Source organism: Episyrphus balteatus, chromosome 1 (assembly GCF_945859705.1).
Source record: "Episyrphus balteatus chromosome 1, idEpiBalt1.1, whole genome shotgun sequence".
Classification (NCBI taxonomy): Eukaryota; Metazoa; Arthropoda; class Insecta; order Diptera; family Syrphidae; genus Episyrphus; species Episyrphus balteatus.
The window spans coordinates 80,557,586-80,583,144 of NC_079134.1; the positions used below are offsets into that span (position 1 = coordinate 80,557,586).

General features: G+C 31.1%; 1 protein-coding gene across 7 annotated transcripts in view; it reads left to right on the forward strand.

Moving 5' to 3' along the window:
• The window catches only part of LOC129907232 (solute carrier family 12 member 6), a 758,459-nt gene that overhangs the window by 131,746 nt on the left and 601,154 nt on the right, over positions 1–25,559 (forward strand). For 3 of the 7 annotated variants that reach the window (XM_055983334.1, XM_055983335.1, XM_055983336.1), the window contains exon 2: positions 5,408–5,740. The exons of the other annotated variants lie outside the window; for them this stretch is intronic. In XM_055983334.1, coding sequence (XP_055839309.1) covers positions 5,656–5,740 — 85 coding nt within the window. In that variant the 5' untranslated portion in view covers positions 5,408–5,655. The remainder of the gene's footprint in view (positions 1–5,407; positions 5,741–25,559) is intronic. 7 annotated transcript variants of the gene reach the window in all.

The window sequence follows — 25,559 nt, forward strand, 5'->3', positions numbered from 1 at the left end:
ACTGCAGCCACCAGCTTTCCAATACAAAAAGAATTATCAAAATTGGTTCACTTAGTCCAAAGTTATGAGGTAACAAACATAAAAAAAAAAAAAAAAAAAAAACAGACGAATTGAATACCTCCTCCTTTTTGGAAGTCGGTAAAAAAAAACTTGGAATCAAATCATTTTTTTCTTATTTTTAAAACGTACAAACTAATTAAAACTACTTAAAACAACTTAAATTACTTAAAAGTACTTTTTTTATTTTTTACATTTTTTTTGTGCCACCCTCACTTTCAAATTAAACACTTAAAACTTTGTAAGCCGGTCATGGCATAGAAAAACAAAGACCACTTTAATATATCTATTTAAACTACATATTACTAAGCCACCAAAACTGGTTCTCCTGTTTTACCCTATCTCTTCGGACCCGATCGGACACAGTCCTAATGTACCGGGGACGCCCTTCTCCGCCTAGTGCGAGGATGTCCCGGTCAAACAGCAGTCGCCTGTCCCCGGTTCTTCGCCCGACGTGGTAGATTAGCGGAACTGCCATTCTATCCTGTACAAGCCTCCGACTATATACAAAGAGGAATGCCTCAGGCGGAAAATAGCCGCTTAAACACACACTTTTGAAGTATTCGTCGTTAGGGTAGTAGGTAAGCCCCAAAAATTTAGCTATTTGACGAGGCCATCGCTCTTGAAACGTGGCCACGAACAAGCTTGGGCATAAAGTTATCAATTCTATTTATGTTGGCCCTATTGTATAAAACCTCATTTGAATAGTAATGCATGTAATCAGATTCCTCAACTTTTGGAGCTGTTCTGTACGCAATTAGATCGTCGGAATACGCCGAGTTAGACTTCCTATCGGATCGCTAGTGTAAATACTAAAGAAAATCTATGAGTTCACGGCTCCCTGTTGAAGACCATTTTCAATATTAAAAATTGCAGTAGAAATTACATTGCCACTTTTGACAACAAACGTTCTACCATTGAGCATGTCATAAAGCATATATAAAAGTGGTTTACTTATAATAAATCTTGTTAATTTTAGATAGAGGCCTAGCCAAACGCTGTCGAAAGCTTTTTCCAAATCAACAAGACAGGCACCCGTGCACTGATTTTTAGATTTGTTCCATTGAATATCAGATATAAATTTAGAAGCGACATGAATAGTGTCATGTCCTGCCTTAAATCCGAATTGACTATCCGATATGATATTATTGTCCTCAGCCCACTGAGACAGAGCCCTTTTGATAACTTTTTCAAATGCTTTGCTGATACTTGGAAGGAGACTTATGGGGACTTTTCACGAGTCGATTTTTGCCGTGCGGCGAAGATTTTCGACTCGTGTGAACGTAACTCGCAGGCGACTAAAGTGACAATCCCCGTAGAAAAATCATAGTCGACCGACATATCGTGCGGCTAATATCGACTCGTTAAAAATCCCCATTATCGACCGGAGATTTGCCGGATTGGAGCGTTCTTTCCCTTCTTCGGTAGAGGATATTCCACCGCTGTTTTCCAACGCTTTGGGTAATATGCATTATTCAGAGCGTTGTTGAACAGAGTGGCATAAATGTCAATAGCTTCTTGCGGTAGATGTCGTAGTACAATATTGGATATACCATCGACTCCTGCTGAGTTCTTTTTCGAGCTAAAGCTCGACTTTCGTAACTAACAGGGTGTTAGCCCCATTATGCTCGACGATGATGGCGTTTGCCAAGTGTTCTTCATTAAACCCGGTAAAACCGCTATTCTCAGATCGCCATTGCGTAATATCATTACGTAGATGGAAGTGATGAAGGATGACCTTATTCTCCCACCTCCTCTTGCGGATCTTCGATTATAAAGAGGTCGTCTTTCAAGATGGCTTCCCCTGAATGTATGCCTGCTTTCAGAAGTACGTCTCTGTTTTCCACAGTTCTCTGGATTTTAAGACACGGAAGCTCTTTTGATCATTCCGTCTATAAATATTGTTAATCTGCGGAAACATACTCGGGTCGCTAGAATTAACGGCCCAAATTTTTTTGTCCCAATACAGATTAATAGACAACCTATAATTTTCTTTTATCAACTGGTTGATGTTTTTGATCGATGACTCCAGTGTTCTAATCTCCAGATCGTGTGGGTCGGTAAATCATCGGTATAAACGTTTAAGTCTTGTCAATATTCCGCTTTTTTAGGTATTTTTAGGTATCTTTCTGTTCATTGTTTGTAGGATGGTATGAAAATTTTTACGTTGCGTGTTTCAATTTCAATTTAATAATGTTTCATGTTAGTTTTTTCAATATAAATCAACGTTGAACACATTACATTTAACGTTGCGTCTTGACGATGTAATTAATAGATCTTAAGATATAAGCTGTTAAAGCGGCTTTGTTTTGGAGAATTCCTGTTCAATTTTTTGTTTGTTTTTTTTTCGAATTCAGAACTCTCCAAGAATAGAACTGATATGGTTAGTTTAAAAACCTTATAATAGCCGTTTTTTATTATCATTTGATCCATATAGATCATTAATTAAAATGTATTATAATAACTACATGAACGTGAATTTATTAGGTCCGCTTCCTTTAACTAGAGTGCGCTTTATTCCAGCTTTGGAAGGCAGAATGAAGGAATAAAATACGTGTGTAAGAGGGAGAAAAATACTTTCATCTTTAAAAAAAACCGAAAACATGTGTTTGAATTTCGACTGCCTGGAAATAGGGAAGGAGGAATGTAAACTAAATATTTTTTGTTTACAACGCTTTGTTTATTTCTTGTTTCCTAGGTGATGGTAATTTGAGTATTTTTAAATGAAATAATTTATTTTTGCGAATTTGAATAGATTTTTGTTTTGGGACTTTTATTTGATGTATTCAAAGGCATTTTTTAAACTGCATCATTTTGAGTTAAAAAGTAAATAAAGTTAAAAACTAGTAAATAAAAAAAGTTAAGAACAAAGAAAGGTTATTTTTTTTGACATATTTAATGTTTTCTAAAATTTTATGGTTTTTGTTAAGCTTTAAACCTTTTGTATTAATTAATTAAAAGCTCAAACATTGAACAAAAATCTAAAAATAAAAAAAGTTTAAAACTACATAGTATGTGTACAATTTACCTACACTGAGGGAAAAAACAACTTAAAATCAACGAAAACCACGTTGATTCAACTATTTTTGGAATGATTTTGCGTTGAAGACGAAAATTTTAAAATCAAAGTAGGAAATCTTTAGTTTAAAGTGGTTTACCGTTATAATACATATTTAAATCGATCCCCAGATCGAACCTACAACCCTTGGGTTACTAGTATTTATATTTATGTTTATATTTATATTTATATTTATATTTATATTTATATTTATATTTATATTTATATTTATATTTATATTTATATTTATATTTATATTTATATTTATATTTATATTTATATTTATATTTATATTTATATTTATATTTATATTTATATTTATATTTATATTTATATTTATATTTATATTTATATTTATATTTATATTTATATTTATATTTATATTTATATTTATATTTATATTTATATTTATATTTATATTTATATTTATATTTATATTTATATTTATATTTATATTTATATTTATATTTATATTTATATTTATATTTATATTTATATTTATATTTATATTTATATTTATATTTATATTTATATTTATATTTATATTTATATTTATATTTATATTTATATTTATATTTATATTTATATTTATATTTATATTTATATTTATATTTATATTTATATTTATATTTATATTTATATTTATATTTATATTTATATTTATATTTATATTTATATTTATATTTATATTTATATTTATATTTATATTTATATTTATATTTATATTTATATTTATATTTATATTTATATTTATATTTATATTTATATTTATATTTATATTTATATTTATATTTATATTTATATTTATATTTATATTTATATTTATATTTATATTTATATTTATATTTATATTTATATTTATATTTATATTTATATTTATATTTATATTTATATTTATATTTATATTTATATTTATATTTATATTTATATTTATATTTATATTTATATTTATATTTATATTTATATTTATATTTATATTTATATTTATATTTATATTTATATTTATATTTATATTTATATTTATATTTATATTTATATTTATATTTATATTTATATTTATATTTATATTTATATTTATATTTATATTTATATTTATATTTATATTTATATTTATATTTATATTTATATTTATATTTATATTTATATTTATATTTATATTTATATTTATATTTATATTTATATTTATATTTATATTTATATTTATATTTATATTTATATTTATATTTATATTTATATTTATATTTATATTTATATTTATATTTATATTTATATTTATATTTATATTTATATTTATATTTATATTTATATTTATATTTATATTTATATTTATATTTATATTTATATTTATATTTATATTTATATTTATATTTATATTTATATTTATATTTATATTTATATTTATATTTATATTTATATTTATATTTATATTTATATTTATATTTATATTTATATTTATATTTATATTTATATTTATATTTATATTTATATTTATATTTATATTTATATTTATATTTATATTTATATTTATATTTATATTTATATTTATATTTATATTTATATTTATATTTATATTTATATTTATATTTATATTTATATTTATATTTATATTTATATTTATATTTATATTTATATTTATATTTATATTTATATTTATATTTATATTTATATTTATATTTATATTTATATTTATATTTATATTTATATTTATATTTATATTTATATTTATATTTATATTTATATTTATATTTATATTTATATTTATATTTATATTTATATTTATATTTATATTTATATTTATATTTATATTTATATTTATATTTATATTTATATTTATATTTATATTTATATTTATATTTATATTTATATTTATATTTATATTTATATTTATATTTATATTTATATTTATATTTATATTTATATTTATATTTATATTTATATTTATATTTATATTTATATTTATATTTATATTTATATTTATATTTATATTTATATTTATATTTATATTTATATTTATATTTATATTTATATTTATATTTATATTTATATTTATATTTATATTTATATTTATATTTATATTTATATTTATATTTATATTTATATTTATATTTATATTTATATTTATATTTATATTTATATTTATATTTATATTTATATTTATATTTATATTTATATTTATATTTATATTTATATTTATATTTATATTTATATTTATATTTATATTTATATTTATATTTATATTTATATTTATATTTATATTTATATTTATATTTATATTTATGTTTCAAATTAAAGGTATGAAGACTAACATTTTCGGTTCTAAAAAAAATAATTTTGTCATAGCTATCGAAATGTCATAGTTCAAAGTAAGAATGATCAAATATTATAAGCAATTAATGTTATTACTATGAACTTTAAAGTCAACTTAATTTTATTCAAAATATATAATTTGAATTGAGAGCCAAATAAAAAAAGTTAAGCTGTTTGTAAAAAAATAAATTTAAGACCACATTAAAGAACTATAAGGATACAAAAAAAAAAAAATGAGTTCGGGCGGTGCAGAAATACCGAACGGGAATGATATGGAGGAAACAAATAAAGAAGGCGACAACCAGGAAAAGAATGAGGGTAAGTTAAATTAATAAGTAGAGCTCATTGGTTTATTTTGAAATAAATTTCATGCAGTGAGCATCTCATTTCAAATTTCTATACTTTAAATAAATTTTGTTTAATCAAAGTACGAAACAGCAAAAAAATGTATGGCAACAACCGTGATTTGAGCCCTACTCCTTTGTAGGGACGAAGGTGCCTCAAGTTTTCGGTCAATTTATCTTTTTGAAGAACGAAGGCACTTGTCCTATTTATTTTGACTTTCACTAAGGCGTCCTTATTTTAAAACCCTTCCATATTTGAAGAAAGAGGAGCCCAATTTTAGCTTTTTTTTTTAGTCGAAAGGTGCAAGTATTTTTTAGCCCTACTTCTTTTCAAGTATACACCCACCGAAATAATTATAAAGGCAGTCGATTTTTTTCGTTTTTAAAGAATATAAAGGATATTTAATTTTTACTCCTTGCACGAATTAGACGACAAGTATATACTGGATTGTTTGCCACCCTTTATTTTTATTTAATTCGTTAAACTTAATTTTAAAAATTATTTTTTGAATTTCTGGTGCGAAATAATTATAAAGGCACAACTGATTTTCACATTAAAAGTGTGGTTTAGCGGGATCAAATGTAACCAAAAGTAAGCAAAACAGTTGGAAAATGAATTTAACCCATTATGAACATTTTATAAGTAAAATTTTTCGATTATTTTTAAATAAGGCGTGAAAACCCCTTGACGCAGGCAGAAATGGGCAAAATCAAGGCTTACCATGAAAATTGATTGTCCAACCGCGAAAAATCTGGTGGAGAAGAAAGGTCCGATTGTGTAATTGATAATTTAATTTACAAAGATGACAAGTATGGTTACCTAAAACGATCAGGAAAGAAGCCTTTGGTCGAAGAGAGAGCCAAAAGTGACAAAAAATGAAGTAATTTTCGTGAGAATTTGATAGCGAGAGAAGTTTTCGAGAAAATAAACTTGGTAGTGGGAGTACGGCAAATGCAGCAAATAATTAAGGTGGAATTAAGTCATTCCTACGAATGAAAATGTGGAAAACCGGCGCTCTTGTCAAGGCATAAACTTTCCCGCCTTCGCCTCGGTGAAAGGCATAGATTCTGAGATGAAAAATGGAAAAACTTTTAAGTTCACCAATGAGAGAAAGTTTAATTTGGATAGCCTAGATGGTGTACACATCGGTTTTTCCATTTTTCATCCCAGAATCTATGCCTTTCACCGAGGCGAAGGCGGGAAAGTTTATGCCTTGACAAGAGCGCCGGTTTTCCACATTTTCATTCGTAGGAATGACTTAATTCCACCTTAATTATTTGCTGCATTTGCCGTACTCCCACTACCAAGTTTATTTTCTCGAAAACTTCTCTCGCTATCAAATTCTCACGAAAATTACTTCATTTTTTGTCACTTTTGGCTCTCTCTTCGACCAAAGGCTTCTTTCCTGATCGTTTTAGGTAACCATACTTGTCATCTTTGTAAATTAAATTATCAATTACACAATCGGACCTTTCTTCTCCACCAGATTTTTCGCGGTTGGACAATCAATTTTCATGGTAAGCCTTGATTTTGCCCATTTCTGCCTGCGTCAAGGGGTTTTCACGCCTTATTTAAAAATAATCGAAAAATTTTACTTATAAAATGTTCATAATGGGTTAAATTCATTTTCCAACTGTTTTGCTTACTTTTGGTTACATTTGATCCCGCTAAACCACACTTTTAATGTGAAAATCAGTTGTGCCTTTATAATTATTTCGCACCAGAAATTCAAAAAATAATTTTTAAAATTAAGTTTAACGAATTAAATAAAAATAAAGGGTGGCAAACAATCCAGTATATACTTGTCGTCTAATTCGTGCAAGGAGTAAAAATTAAATATCCTTTATATTCTTTAAAAACGAAAAAAATCGACTGCCTTTATAATTATTTCGGTGGGTGTAGTAGCGCCCCTAATTTTTTTGTTTAATCTACTTCATTTTATCTTCCCGATTACCAAAATAGCTTTCCAATGTTTGTATTAGAAAGGGTGTCCCGTAATAAATAAGTGGTTTTTGGTTATTTTCTAAGAAAGAAAAAATGTTACACAATAACGCTTTATCTGCAAAGTTGATACAACTTAGCGATGACCTACTTTAGTGATTAAATTTTTTTTAACTCATGTTTATAAAAATTTCTGTGTTAATACTAACTGTAGAAGATTGTCAAAGTTTTTAATTTTTAAAAAAGGTATTCTTGTAACTGCATTTGAAAAATGTTCATATCTTTTTGTGGTTGTTCAGATATTATTTTCTAAAGTCTATTATTTTTTTTTTTTTCTTGCTCTAGATAATTTTTGATTTTGAGGCCAATTTTCTTCGAGAAATGTGTATTAATCATAATGTTTTATTAATTTATTCTTATAAATTAAAAATTATTTAAAAGTTTACCAGAAAACTAATATATTTTATGATACTTGGGAAAACCTGCACCAGATAAAGTCTTTAAAAAAAAGTAGTTTTTGCTTTAGTCTTAAAAAGCTAAGGATACAAAATCATTTTTGTTGTTAAAGAAAATTATTATTTACAATGCAGTTACAACAAATATTTAATGTGTCCTCTCTGATTTTGTATGCATTTTACATCCGGTTTTTTTCTGGATTATATTGCTAATACTAAGCCTCTTTGGGTGTAAAGGGAAATCGGTTGAAACAGCACTACATACTGTAGTGCGCACTATTGAATATTCCCTCCATCATAAAGAGTTCACCTTAGTTGCATTTCTTGATATTGAGGGCGCGTTCAACAACGTCAGCAACATAGCAATCACAAATGCACTGAAGAACCTTAAAGTAGATAGCTCACTGAGCGAGCTAATAGACCTTATGCTGAAAAGCAGAATTATTAACTCAACTCTAGGAGATTTCTCAGCAAGAAGATCTGTTAGTAGAGGTACACCACAAGGAGGGGTACTCTCCCCACTCCTGTGGAACTTAGTGGTTAATGAACTACTAGTCGGTCTAGAAGTAGATGGATTCAAAGTGATTGCATACGCTGACGACGTCGCCATTGCCATATCAGGAAAACATCTCCATACTATAATAGAACTAATGCAAACTGCTCTAAATAAGCTACTAAAATGGGCAACAAACTGTGGATTGGGGGTAAATCCTCAAAAAACAGAACTTGTCCTCTTTACAAAGAAATATAAAATTCCACAACTAGACCCCCCCTCTATTAATGGTGTTCCACTTAATTTTGCCAGCGAAGCCAAATACCTGGGTCTTGTTTTGGATAGCAAATTAAACTGGAAAACCAACATACAAGAAAGAATAAGAAAAGCCACAGTGGCACTGTTTTCTTGCAAAAAAGCTATAGGGAATAAATGGGGACTATCTCCTAAAATAACTCATTGGCTATACACTGCAGTCATCAGACCTATTCTCACTTACGGGGTAGCAGTTTGGTGGACTGCTCTGGAAAAAGTAACATATCGAGACAAGTTAAGCAAAGTCCAACGTTCAGCCTGCATGTGCATCAGCGGAGCTCTCCGTTCGACACCTTCCGCCGCTCTTGATATATTACTCAGTCTTCCACCCATAGATATATTCAGCAAGCAGGTGGCCGCGAGCACTGCTATTCGACTCCAAGCCATCTCTCAATGGACCAATAACTCTATTGGCCACACAAATATTCTGAATTCATTCGGATCAATCCACAGTCACTCCGACTACACCACCCCACAATTGGTTTTCGGCAATAATTATGAAGTCACCATCCCAAATAGATCAGAATGGGACAATGCCGAGTTTCTAAGAGATGATTCAATTCATTTCTACACAGATGGTTCTAAAACCAATGACGGAGTGGGTGGCGGGGTTTACTCCGATAGACTTAATGTTAGTCTCTCCTTCCGTCTCCCTAATCACTGCAGCGTGTTCCAAGCGGAAATAATGGCGATTAAAGAAGTACTGACTTGGCTCAAAGAAAACGTGATATCTACATCGGATATCCGCATCTTCTCTGATAGCCAGGCCGCCCTTAAATCGTTAGCTTCGGTTTCCACAAACTCCGTTACTGCCCGCGACTGTCGATCATCTCTCATGGAGATGTCAGAACAGTTTAACATTCACCTTTTCTGGGTGCCGGGTCACAGAGATATTCTGGGAAACTGTGAAGCAGACGAACTCGCCAGAAATGGAACTCTAATACCAATTTTACCCAATAAGGCAAACATTGGTATACCAATCGCAACGTGCAAACTCATGCTGAAGCAAGAAGCTATAGAGGCAACAAACATACGATGGTCAAACATTATAACTTGCCAAACGACCAAGCAGATCTGGCCTAGGCTAGATCCTAAACGTTCAAAAAATTTGTTGTCTCTAAGCAGATTGCATATCAGCTCTGTAATAGGTGTCTTAACAGGACACTGTCTCATAGGTAGACACGCCATAAGACTTGGCGTAATCTCTAACGACTTCTGTAGAAGTTGCCTTGATGAGGAAGAAGAAGAAACAATCCAACATCTTCTCTGCTCATGTCCTGCCCTTTCCAGTAGACGTAAAAAATACCTGGAAAAACATTTCTTAGAAGATACCAGTGAACTAATCAAAACTGACATCTTCAACCTTCACCGCTTTATTAAAAGCTCCAACTGGTTTAATTAGTGAGGAATTTCCTCACAAAATCATGGTATCACAACGGACCAATAAATGGTCTAAGTGTGTCAGTTGTTTTCCTGACAGCCATTTCTACCTAACCTAACCTAAGCCTCTTTGGGTCCTACCTAAAACAGATATATTTCTACTTTTTTCAACATTAGTTTGAAAAAACTACATAGTTTCAGAGTACCCATTTAGAAAATGGGTTAAAAATGTAGAAATATGTCTGTTTGATTAATTAAATGAAGGAGGTTTTGCAACATCATCAATCATCATATTACTAACCAGATGGGGCTCCAGCCCACTACGGTAACGAAGAATACCCTCCCTTACCGGCTTTGCCTGTGAAAAAATTGGCCTCAATCAATTGGTTTCTCGTGAAACTTCTAGGAAACCAGTTTAAAGAAGAGCGCCTAGGAGTCACCAATTTTCAAGAAAAATTTTTCAGAGTGAAACTTTTTTGGAGAGGGCGCCGCGCGCGCCGCCGCCGCCCACAAGTTGATACACAACTTGTGCATCTGAAATTTAGGGATTTTCTCTCGGATTTTTTTTTTTTTTGAGATTTATTCCTGGAGATTTTGTCTTTACCCAGGGATGTCTTGGGAATTTTGGCTTTGTAAATTTTCTTTTTGGGATTATGGGTTTTGATATATAATATTAACCCTAATTTTTTTTTACCAAAACTAACGCTATCGGTCATATAACGAAAATAGAAAATTGATTTTTTTCAAAAACGGCTCTAACGATTTTGATTAAATTTTTTGTGTGTAGTATTACACATAAGTTCCAACTTTTATCTGAATATCTCGTACAAGTCTAACCCAATTTCAACGAAAATTTTTATACAAAAGCGTTAAAATAAAGGTAATATTTAAATTTTAGAAAATTTTCACAAATCACATTTTTGGATTTATACAAATATTTCAATTTTTGTTGAAAAATCAATTTTTTGAAAACGAGTTGGTGAAAATTTTTAAATTTTGGTTTTATTTGAAAATTGACTATTTCTTTAAAATATATTGTACATACATATAATATTAAAACATGCATATTAAAAATTATATTTTTTTTTTACGGTTCACGGTGCACAGTGTGGCCAATCACGAATCTAGCTGGACAAAATTAATAACTCGCGTTAAATCGACTTTTTTTCTAAACAGTTTTAAACAAATAAATGTGAATAGATAAAATTCTATAAAAAAGAAAGATTTTTTAAAAAGAAATCTATAATTTCTGCAAAAAGTGGGTCAAAATAGCGATGAAGAAAATGCATTTTTGAATTTATGTTTCCGTAAACATATTCTATGATTGGATATACTTATTTATTTAAAAAAACGCTTGAAAAATCTCAATAAATAAAAACCCTATTGCTATTCACGAAAAAAGAGAGGCAGAATAATTAGTTTTTATTAAGAAATAGAACTTTTACACACGTTTTTAACAGATGACATATATGATTTATTTTCTCAATATCATGCTTTAAATTAAAATTTTAGCAATGATTTTAATTAAATATGTTTCCCATTCATAAAAAATAGCATCACCTTTAATTAATAATTAATTTAAAAAAGTAACTCCTTTTCGTGCGATGCAAACTTGAAACTTAAGGGCCTATTAAAAACAGCTGTGTTTATATTACCTTCGATGTTTTTCAAGCTAATAATTCTCTAGATTTCTTGTGACCCTATTTCTGGCCTTTTACACTTGCTTGCTTTTTGCATTTAACTTGTTTTAGGTGTTCCGACAGAAAAGCATCATTCATTAATGAAAATGCCTCATTAGTTGAAAATTCCAGTGGTTTAGTGGTTCCAGAGGATCAGAACTTAATCTTTTATACATTTTGATCCTTCACTCAAAGAAAATTTCGTTAAATCCTTTACGGTTTTATTGGAATATGCTTTTTCAATTTTGCGGAGACCGATTCTACTGATTTAAACTATTTCTAATGGATAGGTGCACTTTTAACCTTCCGTTTGTTATACTTTTCCCTTTTTTTTTAATTTTTAAAAAATCTTTTCTTCTTTGTTTCACTATCTACTGTTTTTGTTTATTTAGTTACCACATAATATTGGTCAAGCAAAATGAAATTCAGTTTAAAGAGCAGTCCAAAGTGTCTTCCACCTTTTTTGTTTTTTTTTTTTCGCTTAACTTGAAGAACAAAACTTTTATATATGTTTTTAATTTTTATTTATTGTCAAAAATGTTCCAAAGATGATACCTGTTCATTAAAAGTACAAAAAAACTGTCTTTTCGATCTTATTTGTCAGTTTTGACACATTTTTCGAAAATATGTTTTTTTGAAAATCTTGACTTCATTTTGAAAAGTGAAAAAAGTTGTATGGCGGTCGAGAAAACGCGAGACATGTAAATAGCTAATCTCAATGACAACACTCTACAATACATTAATTAATTAATTTCAGACCGGAAAAATGCGGAAAAATTAACTTTACCTCTAATTGAAAAACAAAGATATTTTTTTTTGCACTTCCTAGCCTCCTTACATATTTTTTTTTTTTTTAATAGTTGCAATGGTAATTAATAAATAAAAATTATAATACTTTACCTCCAAATGTAGATTAACAATTAAAAAAAACAATTACAACAAAAAAACTACCACAGCGTTTTTAATCGTCAACCAAACTCAAGTGAAAAATATAATACTTTGTATTATCTCCATCCAACTGTTGACAAGAACCAACTTTCAAGCTTAGCTTACGCTAATCCGAGATGAAAACCAAAAAACTAAACATGAATTACAGTTACCCATTGTATTGAGAAGGTCAACTCATGATTTAAAATCATGTGGCTAAACTTTTTTTTTTCTATTTTGTCCAGTCAGATTGGCGAATTACCACACTGTGCGGTGGTCTTGAAAACGCGGCAGATTGAAGGAAATATGTATCTATACTTCAAATTTTTTTTTACTTTTTTCTTAATTTTGTTCAAATAAAAAAGAAAATTGCCTCAAATCAAATGGAAAAAAGGTCACGGTAACACGCTGCTGATCAGAACGTCTTCTTTTTTTACATTTACGCGAAAAGTCAACATGGATTCATGAAAAATGGCTCTCACGATGAAAATCGAGAAGAGGTTTTGTGGTCCCTGAGGACCTTAGCTGTCCTGAAATCTATGTAATGTGGGATATTTTTCAGTTATGCACAACATTGTAACTCTTACATTTTAAAATATTCAGAACGTAATAAAAATAATTTCAAAAAAATATAAAAATTTAAAAAAAAATGGCAAGAAAACATTTAAAAAAACACCAAAAATGAACAAAAAAAACCTCCAAAGAGGAGCCAAAACACCACTACGTTCTTGGGGTTGATTCCGAGCCACGCTAAGTGTGATTAGAACTTACATATCTGTTGAAAAAATAACCATTACACAAATTTTTCCTTAGGAACAAATAAAACAAATATAAAAGTGCCTATTTTTTTTTTCCATTTTTGAAAAACTAGAATAGTTTTTGCATCTATTTTTAAGGATTTCACTAAAAACAAAAAGAAGCATTAAATTTTGAAAAAAAAAACTTTTACCTTGAAATTCAAATAAAAAAACATGAACCTAAATACAAAAAAATATTCTTTTTTTTAATTTTGACTTTGAAATTAAATTTCTCAAATTCAGTGTATACTTAATTACATAAAATTTTGAAAAAAATTAGTTTGAAATTTTTTTTTCCAATTTTTTTTTCAAAATTTTGATTTTAAAAATTAATTTATCAAAAACTGAGCCATGAAATAACTTTGTTTAAAAATTTTGTAAAGGTGTAATGTTTTAGCTTTACAAAAAAGTATAGCACGTTATTGTAAGTATAACCGTTGATTTTTAATAATTTTTTTTCCAAATTAAGTCAATTTTTTTTTAAACTGCCCCTCCCCGCTAAACGAAGGGGAGAAGACCCCACCCTCCATACGATTTTTTTCACACATTACTCCTGAATCACCCTGCATATGGCTCTATCGGACCTCCTCCGAATCAAAATTTTCCTCCAAAATTTAGCGAGAAAATACTTGTCCCCAACTGGACTCATATTTTCCCAATCTCAAAACTATTTTGTTCACAACTGGAACTTTTGCAATTAAACTCAGTTTCTATAAATTAATTATTAAAAATATCACTCAAATATTCCAAATAATTTTTTCCCTTGAACTTTTTGCACAACTATATCCCTTAAAGCATAGTACATACTTCTGGTGTAGTGAACATGAACACATCTCCACTTGTGAACATTTGTCATTCATCGCTGGTACACACTTCAAGTTTATTCATCTAATGAATACACACAAAATCAACAAAATACACACATTCATGTTTTTCTTCAATTTTCAAATTCATTTGTTCGAATAAATATAAAGGAGGCATAGAAACTCATGCTAAAATTCAAAATTTTAATTAATTTATCTGTGTGAAAGAAATTCCCGAACATTTTGCACGTGAACTACTTCATCGCTCGTGAAGCAAAACTCTCCACTTTTTTCTCCACCAGGGTTCACATCAACGTTCACGAGTGAACACAAATTACAAATTTGTATGGATTCACGACTTGCTTCACCTGTATGTACTAGGCTTAAAGGTCTTCCAAGAAGTGGAATAAAAATGGTGGACCAAAACGAACATGCCTCGACGACCATATGACCGGTCATCCCCTTCTAATTTTAGCGCAAGGAGGTTTTATGTCCCGGTCTTACAGCAGCACCCGGCCTATTGGCTAGCGGCCTGCTCCGATGTCAAATAACCATCGCATGCGATCTCATGCGTTGGTGATATTCTCACCAACAATGGCTCAGTGAACGCGTTCAGCTCGCTTCCGCCAGTTCCATTTAAAAAGAACTGAACGAAAAACCATTTAAAAACCACGCAAAGTCCCCAGCCCAAACCTGCCCAGAAATAATATATTGGAGGAAAATATTTCTTCTCGACGGAGCCACGACCATTTACTTTTTCAAATTAAACCGTAGGTAGACCTTCGCGCAGACAAATAGGGGAAGGGAAACACATCGCAAAGTGGTTTTACTTTTAGTACAAAGCACTTATGTTGGGCATACGGCCATACTAAATTTACGATGGTGAATTATAATTCACATTTACGTTGGGCATGGGTAAATACTTCATGCTTTTATCTTCTGAGTGAATCATCTCTCACAAACATATTAAATGTATCGGACGGTCGTCCAAATAGTTATAATTCTCCAAATAATACGCCCCAAGAGGGTTAAAGATTTTTCTCATTTGAAATGGGTATATGTTGACATATTAGGCCATTTTTTTTAGATATAGCCTAAAAAATGTAAACATTTTTGATAAGGTTCTGTTCTATATTAAACACCCTTTTCAAAACCATTTTATAGGGGTTTATTCACGCGAATTTTTATTTTCACACCTCAAAATTGATTCTCCCGTGGTCAAAATTTTGTTCCGCTTCGCGTTTGGGTTGTGAAATTTCAGTAGATTCTCATGTGAACAATTTTGTTTCCCTTTGCGTTTGGGTTGTGAAATGTCAGTAGATTCTCATTCGAGCAAATTTTTTTCCGATTCGCGTTTGCCGGAATATATGACATATAAGTACATAAATGTACATAATGTGTATCTATTTAATATCAGTAGGTATGTTATTAGACACATAACCTCAAATGTTGGGGCAGGTTTATCGGTTTATGCCCAAATGTCAAACTTAAATAAGACTAACTTGAAAGAAAACTTATTTTTTGAATAATTAGAATTACATAAACATTTGATTAGTTTATTTATTGATGTTTGGGCTTTAATGATCAGTTTAGTAGATGCAATTAATTGAATAAAAAATTAATTCATATTTTACCCAACGTTTCGCTAGTTTTTTTCAGCTTCTTCAGGGGTTAATATTTATTATCTTTAAAAACAAATTATAAAAAGTGTGGTTTTAGTACTATGTCTATTATTTTACAAACAATTGAAAAAAAAAAAAATATTTTTGTATTCGCAGACTTTCCAATGTATAGCGGGTAGTGGTGCGGTTTTCTTTATCTAATATTGTTGCATTGTCAAAGTCTGCGATGATCATTATCTATCATATGCTGCGAAAGTGCTGTAGCTGATCTCTTCTTTCTTATGTCAGCTTCATGTTCTGATTGCAAGCTTACGTTTTGTTGTACCTATGTATGTATACCATGTTGCACAGGTTGTTGTTGTTGCCTTTGCATGGTCTCTATCAATTGGTATTGTTTTGTTAAGAGAGCTGTTATCAGTTAGACGTGGAATGTATGTTAAAGACTAATATCTAGGGTTGCCAGATTTAACTTTTTGTGTTATTAATTGGTTATTTTTGTTTTGTATTAGGTGAAATTTATTGTTAATTAATTCATTGATTATTTTGTTCGGGAAATTGTTCATTTGTAAAATTGTTTTGATTTTAATGATGTTTTCTTTATGGTAGATGTTGTCACTTATATCTAACACTTTATTGATGAAATTGGTTGCTGTATTTATTTTGTATTTTATTGGTTGGTACATGTAGTTTATCGTTCTTCCTGATGAGATTGGCTTAGTATACCAGTCAAAGAAAATGTTGTTGTTATTTCTTATGAGTTTTACCTCAAGGAACGGAAGTTGGTTGTTGATCTCTGTTTCTATGGTGAAGTTTAATTTCGTATGGTATTGATTTAGGGTTTCCATTATTATTTCGCTGTCTTTCTTTTTGATGATTGCAATCATATCGTCAACATATTTAGCAATGAATTTTATTTTTATGTTTGATTTTTTCAATTTATCTATTGTTTCGTCTAGTAGGTGGTCAAGTACAATGTCGGCTGTCGGCAATCGTAGGGGATAATGGGCTTCCCATAGGCATGCCGAAAGTTTGGCTATAGAGTTTTTGATCATATTTGAAATAATTGTTATCTGTTAAGCAGAATTGTAGAATTTTTAGAAAGTTATTTTTAGGTATTTTAGTGTGGGTTTTTAGGGGTTCCCAGTTTTTCATTATTATTTTTATGGCTGTGTATGTCGGTATATTGGTGAATAGTGATAATACGTCGAATGATACTAAGATATCTTCCTCATCCAATGTTACTTGTTTAATTTTGTCTTTTAGTATAATCTTCAGATACCAAAGTTTTCAGGATCGGACCAATTTGTTTAGATAAATTATAGCACGGAACATTAGTTGATGCTGCTATTGGTCGCAGTGGTATGTTTGGTTTGTGTATTTTTGGAAGTCCGTAGAGAACAGGAGCTGATGCTACAGAACAAAAAAGTTGTTCTTTTTGTCTGGAATCAATGATGTTTTGTTTAAATAATCCATTTACTATTTCATTATTAGTTTTTTGCAAATTGGTTGTAGGTACCAGACGTTTTAACCACGGGGTAATGCCGTGATTTAAACGTCTGGCACTAATTTTTTTTATCAATGGGTAGTGGTAATTTTTTAAGAGGTATCACCAGACGGTTATATATCTTGCAAAAAATAATATTCTGACTTTTGTATGAAAATCGCTGTTTCGGGACTCTTCAAGGACGACTGGTGGGGGTAATGCCGTGATTTAAACGTCTGGCACCAATTTATTTTCTATCAATGGGTAGTGGTAATTTTTTAAGAGTTACCACCAGACGGTTATATATCTTGCAAAAAATAATATTCTGACTTTTGTATGAAAATCGCTATTTCGCGAATCTACAAGGACGTCTTTGCAGTCAAGGTATCGCCCTTTATCGGCTCTATATGAATTTAAGTGGTTATATACTCGACACAAAAATCGGAAAAAATGCATTTTTCCACTCCCCATAAACTATAGAATGCCGTGAAATAAACCTGCCAGACTTTCGAATTCTTCATCAGGACGCTATTACCTACAAATATGTACATATGACCCATTTTCGGTTATCCAAAAACTCCCAACATCTGCTCTGGGCTCACGGTCTATAACAAAAACACAATCAATACAGCAAACTAAATTCAATAAACTAAAAGAAAAACACACCATCAAACTAGGCATCATATATAATGAAAGTTGGTTTGAAAACAAAACTAACGCAGAGTTTCCAATAGAGAGCAAATAGTTACTTTCTCTAGGGAAAAAATTCGCTCTTCCGATCACTTATGAAAATTTCTCACCAATTCACATAGTAGCCGAGATCGAACAATACATACAAACAATAGAAGACAATAAACAGAAAGAGGTTGCCAGATCTACATTATCAAACAGAATTTTAAATTTTAAAAGAAAAAGAAAAAACACACAGAGAGAAAAATTCATTTTGAAAACTTTTACAATAACTAAAAACATCATCAAAAAACATAAAAATGAGATCATCATCACAAATGCAGACAAAGGCAATAAAACAGTTATTCTATACAAACAAGATTACAACCATAAAATGAAACTACTCGAAGATAAAACACCCATAAAACAATCAGGACTAACCCTACAACCAATTTGCAAAAAACTAATAATGAAATAGTAAATGGATTATTTAAACAAAACATCATTGATTCCAGACAAAAAGAACAACTTTTTTGTTCTGTAGCATCAGCTCCTGTTCTCTACGGACTTCCAAAAATACACAAACCAAACATACCACTGCGACCAATAGCAGCATCAACTAATGTTCCGTGCTATAATTTATCTAAACAAATTGGTCAGATCCTGAAAACTTTGGTATCTGAAGATTATAATGTTAAAAACTCTTTTATACTAAAAGACAAAATTAAACAAGTAACATTGAATGAGGAAGATATCTTAGTATCATTCGACGTATTATCACTATTCACCAATATACCGACATACACAGCCATAAAAATAATAATGAAAAACTGGGAACCCCTAAAAACCCACACTAAAATACCTAAAAATAACTTTCTAAAAATTCTACAATTCTGCTTAACAGATAACAATTATTTCAAATATGATCAAAATCTCTATAGCCAAACTTTCGGCCTGCCTATGGGAACCCCATTATCCCCTACGATTGCCGACACAGTGTTGCCAGAGAATTTTAGAGGCAAGGAGCCGAATTTTAGAAGTCTTGGAGCCAAAAATCGCCAACTTCAAACATTGTTCATAAAAACTCATTACAATGTAGGTATTTTGTACCATTTTGTTTTTTAATTTGTTTTCATACTTTTTTTCCAACCTCAAATTAACTTAGATATATGATAACATTAACAAAAAATAAAAAAAAAAAAAATAGAAAGAAATAATACTGTGTATTAAATTTATCAGACTTCAAGTTAGATTCTTTAATTTTTATTTTAGTAATAAATAACAAAACAAATATACATTGTGGAAAAGTGGAAACAAAATATGAGGCGTTCAGAATAATAATGGGTCAAGTCCATTTCAAATTTGTATTATTCTGAACTTTGAGAAGCCTTAATTTTTAAGACCTTAAAACATCCAACCTAAAGAGAAGTGGACTTTTCACATTATAATTCTGAACGCCTCATATATGAATGAAAATGGAAGTATTTCGGGATTCTTCAAGGACGTCTAGTGGGGGTAATGCCGTGATTTAAACGTCTGGCACTGATTTGTTCTTTATCAATGGGTAGTGGTGATTTTTTAAGAGTTACCACCAGACGATTATACATCTTGCATAAAATAATATTCTGACTTTTGTATGAAAACCGCTGTTTCGGGACTCTTCAGGGACGTCTGGTGGGGGTAATGGAGTGATTTAAACGTCTGGCACCAATTTATTTTCTATCAATGGGTAGTTGTAATTTTTTAATAGTTACCACCAGACGGTTATATATCTTGCAAAAAATAATATTCTGACTTTTGTATGAAAATCGCTATTTCGCGAATCTTCAAGGACGTCTGGTGGGGGTAATGCCGTGATTTAAACGCCTGGCACTAATTTATTTTTTATCTGGAGGTAGTGGTGATTTTTTAAGAGCTACCACCAGACGCATATAAATCAAAGGGTAATGCCGCGAATAAAACGTCTGGGACCGAACTTTTTGCAATCAAGGTATCGCCCTTTATCGGCTCTATATGAATTTAAGTGGTTATATACTCGACACAAAAATCGGAAAAAATGCATTTTGCAACTCCCCATAAACCATAGAATGCCGTAAAATAAACCTGCCAGACTTTCGAATTCTTCATCAGGACGCTATTACCTACACACACATATGACCCATTTTCGGTTATCCAAAAACTCCCAAAATCTGCTCTCCTTTCCAGGGTGAGAATTTATTCCACTTAAAAAAGTGCAATAGATTTCCACTTGAAGTGGAATAAATTCATATGTGGAGCAGATTCCCGTGGAATTATTTCCTTGCACCAGATTTATTTGCTACGGAGCCAAATTAGCTTCTAAATATGCATATAAATCAAAGGGTAATGCCGGATAGAACAAATCGATTCATTGATCTCGACGTTTAGTTTAGTTTTAATGACTTCAAAATTTTAACTCTATTCACAATTTCAATTTTAAGCTTATCTTAAGTCTTAAATTGGTGGTTTGGCCGATGGCCGTCTACCAGACTGACATTTACATTTTAATTTTTACAGAAATATCTTACTAAAGAAAAAAAACTAATATAATGCTTTCAATACAGTTATTTAAGCAATTTTTTATACGTTAAAAACTTTCTTTGATTATACATGTTCTGTATCGCAAAGCATTCAGACAGTATTGGTATAAAAGATTCCAAACGCGTTCTCTAATGGTATTATCCGTCAAGAAGTAGGCCTGTTGTTCTTAGAAGTCGTTAACTTTACTGTAGCACTATAAAGTGATGATTCCGCTTCCTCGATAAACTTGTCTTACATCCTGTTACCTAGTTTCATCAATAACTCATCAAATTTCGTTTTAAGCGAATAAGGGTTATCTTCAGCTGATATTGAAAGGTTTATTGAGCAATCATTCGCCTGCTTATACCACTCATTTACCCATGCTCCTGTACAACTAATGATGTGACTTAGAACAAGCCTCTGGATCCTGTTTTCTCCCATCGCCATAACTCTTTTCACATAATTAAAGTGTAGTTTGAGAGTATCCAAGAAAAGCGGGCCTGTTCCTGTTTCTAGGTGTAGCATTTAGTTGGGTGTCGTACTTGGCAGCCTAAAAGTTCTTTTGATGAAAAAACGGAGGAGCTTTTCCACTGCATCGAACGAAATGTATCCCCACACTTCCGCTTCGTAAAAAAGAATTGCAGTTGTGGTTGCTCTTTATATTTCGCAATGTGAGAAACGTTATTTCTAAAAAAAGCAGCTTCTCCACACGGTGCACATTGCACGCATAGTTTCCGCTACTTTTTCTCGGAAGTGTCTTTCGAGATTCAGGTTAGAGGTAATCAAGACACCCAGACACTCGTACTCCTTGACTATTTCGACTGTTTCCTCTTGAAATGTCCATTTTTCCATTCTGGAGTATCTCCCTCCACCGCTTCTAAATATCATTATTTTAGACTTTGAGAGGTTAACTTATAGGTTAACTTATAGCGCTGCAGTCACTAGCTGCATTCCGTCTATAGATTCGGCCAGGAAGACTATATCGTCAGCATACATGAGGCCTGGAATGGATTTCCCATTAAACTCTATACCCCCTTTCACTGCGTTAGTAATGTCGTTTATGTAAAGATTGAAGAGTAAAGCACTTAAAACGCAACCTTGCCTTACTCCCATTGATGTCTGAAACTCATCGGAAAGTTGTTTTCCATCCCACAATCGTGCCACGTTTTGTTTATACATTGTTCTAATGACTGCTATTATTTTTGCAGAGATTACATAATTGTAGAGCTTCCCGTGGAATGGAGTCAAAAGCTGCCCGAAAGTCGACGAAAAAAGCATAAAACTTTTTGCCATTCTTCTTGTAGATTTCGGATTAATTTACTAAGGAAAATATTTGATCGACTGTTGAGTGATTTTTTCTGTACCCTGCTTGAAAATCAGTCAGAATTTCCTTGAGTTCAATCCAATTGGATAATCTAGTATATAATACTGAACTGAATAGCTTTGTTGCAGTGTTTAAAAAAGAAATGCCCCTGTAGTTGTTTGGATCTTCAGGGTTGCATTTTTTATGTAAGGGAAAGATGAGTATTGATCGAAAACTGAAGGGAGCATCAGTCGTCTCAAAAATTCTTTTGAATTGTACAGTAAGAAGTTGAAGAAATTCTAGGGTAAGATGATTAAAAAGTTCGATCTCGACGTAGATTCTGTTTCCGAAAATAACCCAAGAAAAAGAAAACAAAGAAAAAAAAAATAGCGTTGTCACACTCCTCCCTTTACCAAACTTAACACACTTTAATAACCCCAAATTCATTACAATTGTAGCAAAAAATGCAGTGAAGCTATTACTTCCTACATAAAAAAACCATTGACAATATCAGTACCGAGTACGAACAAATATCCCAATGAATCAAAGGGAATCGCTGCCTGCCGTAATAATCTTCCCGAAAAATTAATTTTATTTGAAATGAAAGCACAAGGTGTCTCAGGTGTATACAAGTATACAAAACCCGATGACAAGGGAATACAAAAACAATCATTTCTTATGTTATTTACCTTTAATCTCTTCTGCCCCTCGAAAACAATAGAAATTGGTATCCACAATGCGAAAGTGTCTGAATATATCCCCAATCCTATGCATTGCCGCAACTGTAAACTTCTTGGCCATACAACTAAACGTTGTTCTGGGATTGCCAAATGCGATACATGCAGTCTGCCACTCCACGTCCCCGAAATCTGCTTAAGTACGAAGTATGTCAATTGCTTTCTTCCACACCCGTCATCATCAAAAACATGCCCAAGTTACATATATGCAAAAGACATTCTCACTATTAAAACAACAACCAAATGCTCTATGGGTGAAGCAAGACAAATTTATTGTTTAGAACAAAACCCCTCTCCAATAACAACCCTATTTATCTCATATGCTGAACGTGCTAAAGAAGCTAGCTCAACGAAACCCAATATCCCCACCACAACACAACTAATAAAACAAACTCCAACCCAACAATCCTCTCCCATACCAAATTCAATACAGTCTATAGCCCAACATCCAACTCAAACACCCAATACATCATCTTCAAACACACAACCAATAACTACTAAACATTCCACTCCAATCGTAAGTAACTCTTCCACTCAATTGCAAAATCCACACCCAACACTTATCTCAAACTCCTTGAATAGCTCTAAAATATCATATAGCCCAACCAGCTCAAACCTCATTGATCCCCATTTGAAATCATTTGAAACCCAATTCTCTACTTCAAATAATAATATAAATACTTCAAACCTCAATGATGATGTCGAAATGTAAAACTAATAATGATACCTCAATAAGCGACTCTGTTGTTCTGGGATTGATTCATTTGGGCTCCCCTGGGAACGTAAATGATTCAAAATCAGTGCAGTTGAGTCATAATCTTAACAATTTAACTTACCTCTACCGAACAATCATACAACACAACACCAACAATACAACCTCAACTATGTTCACTCAAAATAATAACTCTGAAAACAGAGGCGGCGGCGGGAGGGGTGTGCATAGTGTACCCCGCACACTGGCCCCGCGGTTGGAGGCGCCCCGTGAACGAAAAATTAAAATGTCACGGTCTTTGGCAAAAATAAAATCCGAAAAACCATGTCTCTTTCCTTTATTCATAACAATCAAACAAAAAATTATTGAATTTGGCTTGTTTCCACTCGATTCCATATTTTTTTAATTAAAACTTTATGAAATGTATACATTTTTTTTAACAAAATCTCAGTGAGAAAAAAGGCTATTTTTCAACTTTGTATAGGTACCTACTTAAAATTGTACGAAATAATTTTTTGTATAAAGATTAAGAATGGGTAAACTTTATTCCCTCTAAGTGCCAGTTGTACAAACGTGGATCAGCCTTGGTTCAGGAATTTAACCCACCGATTTCGACGGATTAGCAGTGGGTCAACTTCGGTTCAAATATGAATGTGGCTATTTTTATATATATGGACCTGGAACCGGTGCTACCGGTGCTACAACTTAGCCTTGCTTATTACCGGTTTCAGAAGATAAATGTTGCTGATCCTCGCTGTTTCCTCGCTAACGCTAGCAATTTATATAAACTCATTTTTCACACTTTGTTCCAATTTAAACCCTTGTTAAGGACTTAGAACATTTCTGTTTTTCGCCGCAAATTTGTTGATCTCTTGACAAATTATTAAAAAGGACCATTTTATTCAATGGAATTTTCGAATCTTGAACTTCCGTATTCGAACGCATTTTGCGGATTCATTGATGTTTCAAAATACGGACGGATTCACAATCCACCAAAACTTTTCCCATTTTAAATCAACAAAGTTGCTCAAACAAAAATGTGAATAATTTATGTATTTATTAGTTATTTATTAAAAAAAATAATAAATTATTGATATCTAACAGAGGAAAGCAAACATCAACAGAAACAATTCCCATTAGCCATTATATGTATAACTTCATTGAAAAACGTATAAGTTATAACTATATTTTTTTTTTTTTTTTATAATGAGCGCGCACTAAAGGGGTTTTGGGTACCCTTAATATGTATATATACACAGTACGAGCTTTAGGAAAAGAGGAAGGGATGTAAAAGGAGATGATAAATAAAAACAAACGATAGGTCGGAAAACGAAAAATATAGTCCCACAACTTTTTTTAAATATCTTCCTGTATCTAGCAGGGACACCCCCCTTGGTTTTTTCCAGTCTCTTCTTCTTCAACTCAAAAGCCAAATTGAATCACAAATTAAAAGAAGCAATGAGTCCTAAACATTCCTAAAATAACATTTTAATGAAAATGTCGTCTCTCGTCTCAATACGTAAACCATCGCATCGGTTAGTCTGAAGAAGAAACAGAAATACAAGTAATTTTAAAAAACCATAGTTCAAACAAATCCCAGCTTTATTTCCTTCTTCGTACTGACATATTTTAATTTTGTATTTTAATATGGCACTCAGCAATATTACAGGGGTTTGTTTCAGAGGTTTCTACATTACTACATCAGCTACATCAGCTAAATCAGCGACCTCAAAACTTATGGTAAATACTTGTTATGGTCCAAATTAGTTCAAATGTTCAAAAAATTGCTTCAAAAGTACAATAGGCCGCAGGAAATAATGAATAAGGTTGTAGTTCGTAGATGTAGCTGATGTAAACAATGTAGTAAGCTCTGAAAAAGGCCCCAGGTTGTTTGAAAAGTGTTAATTTTCAAATTTTGAGACTAACGTGAGACTACCT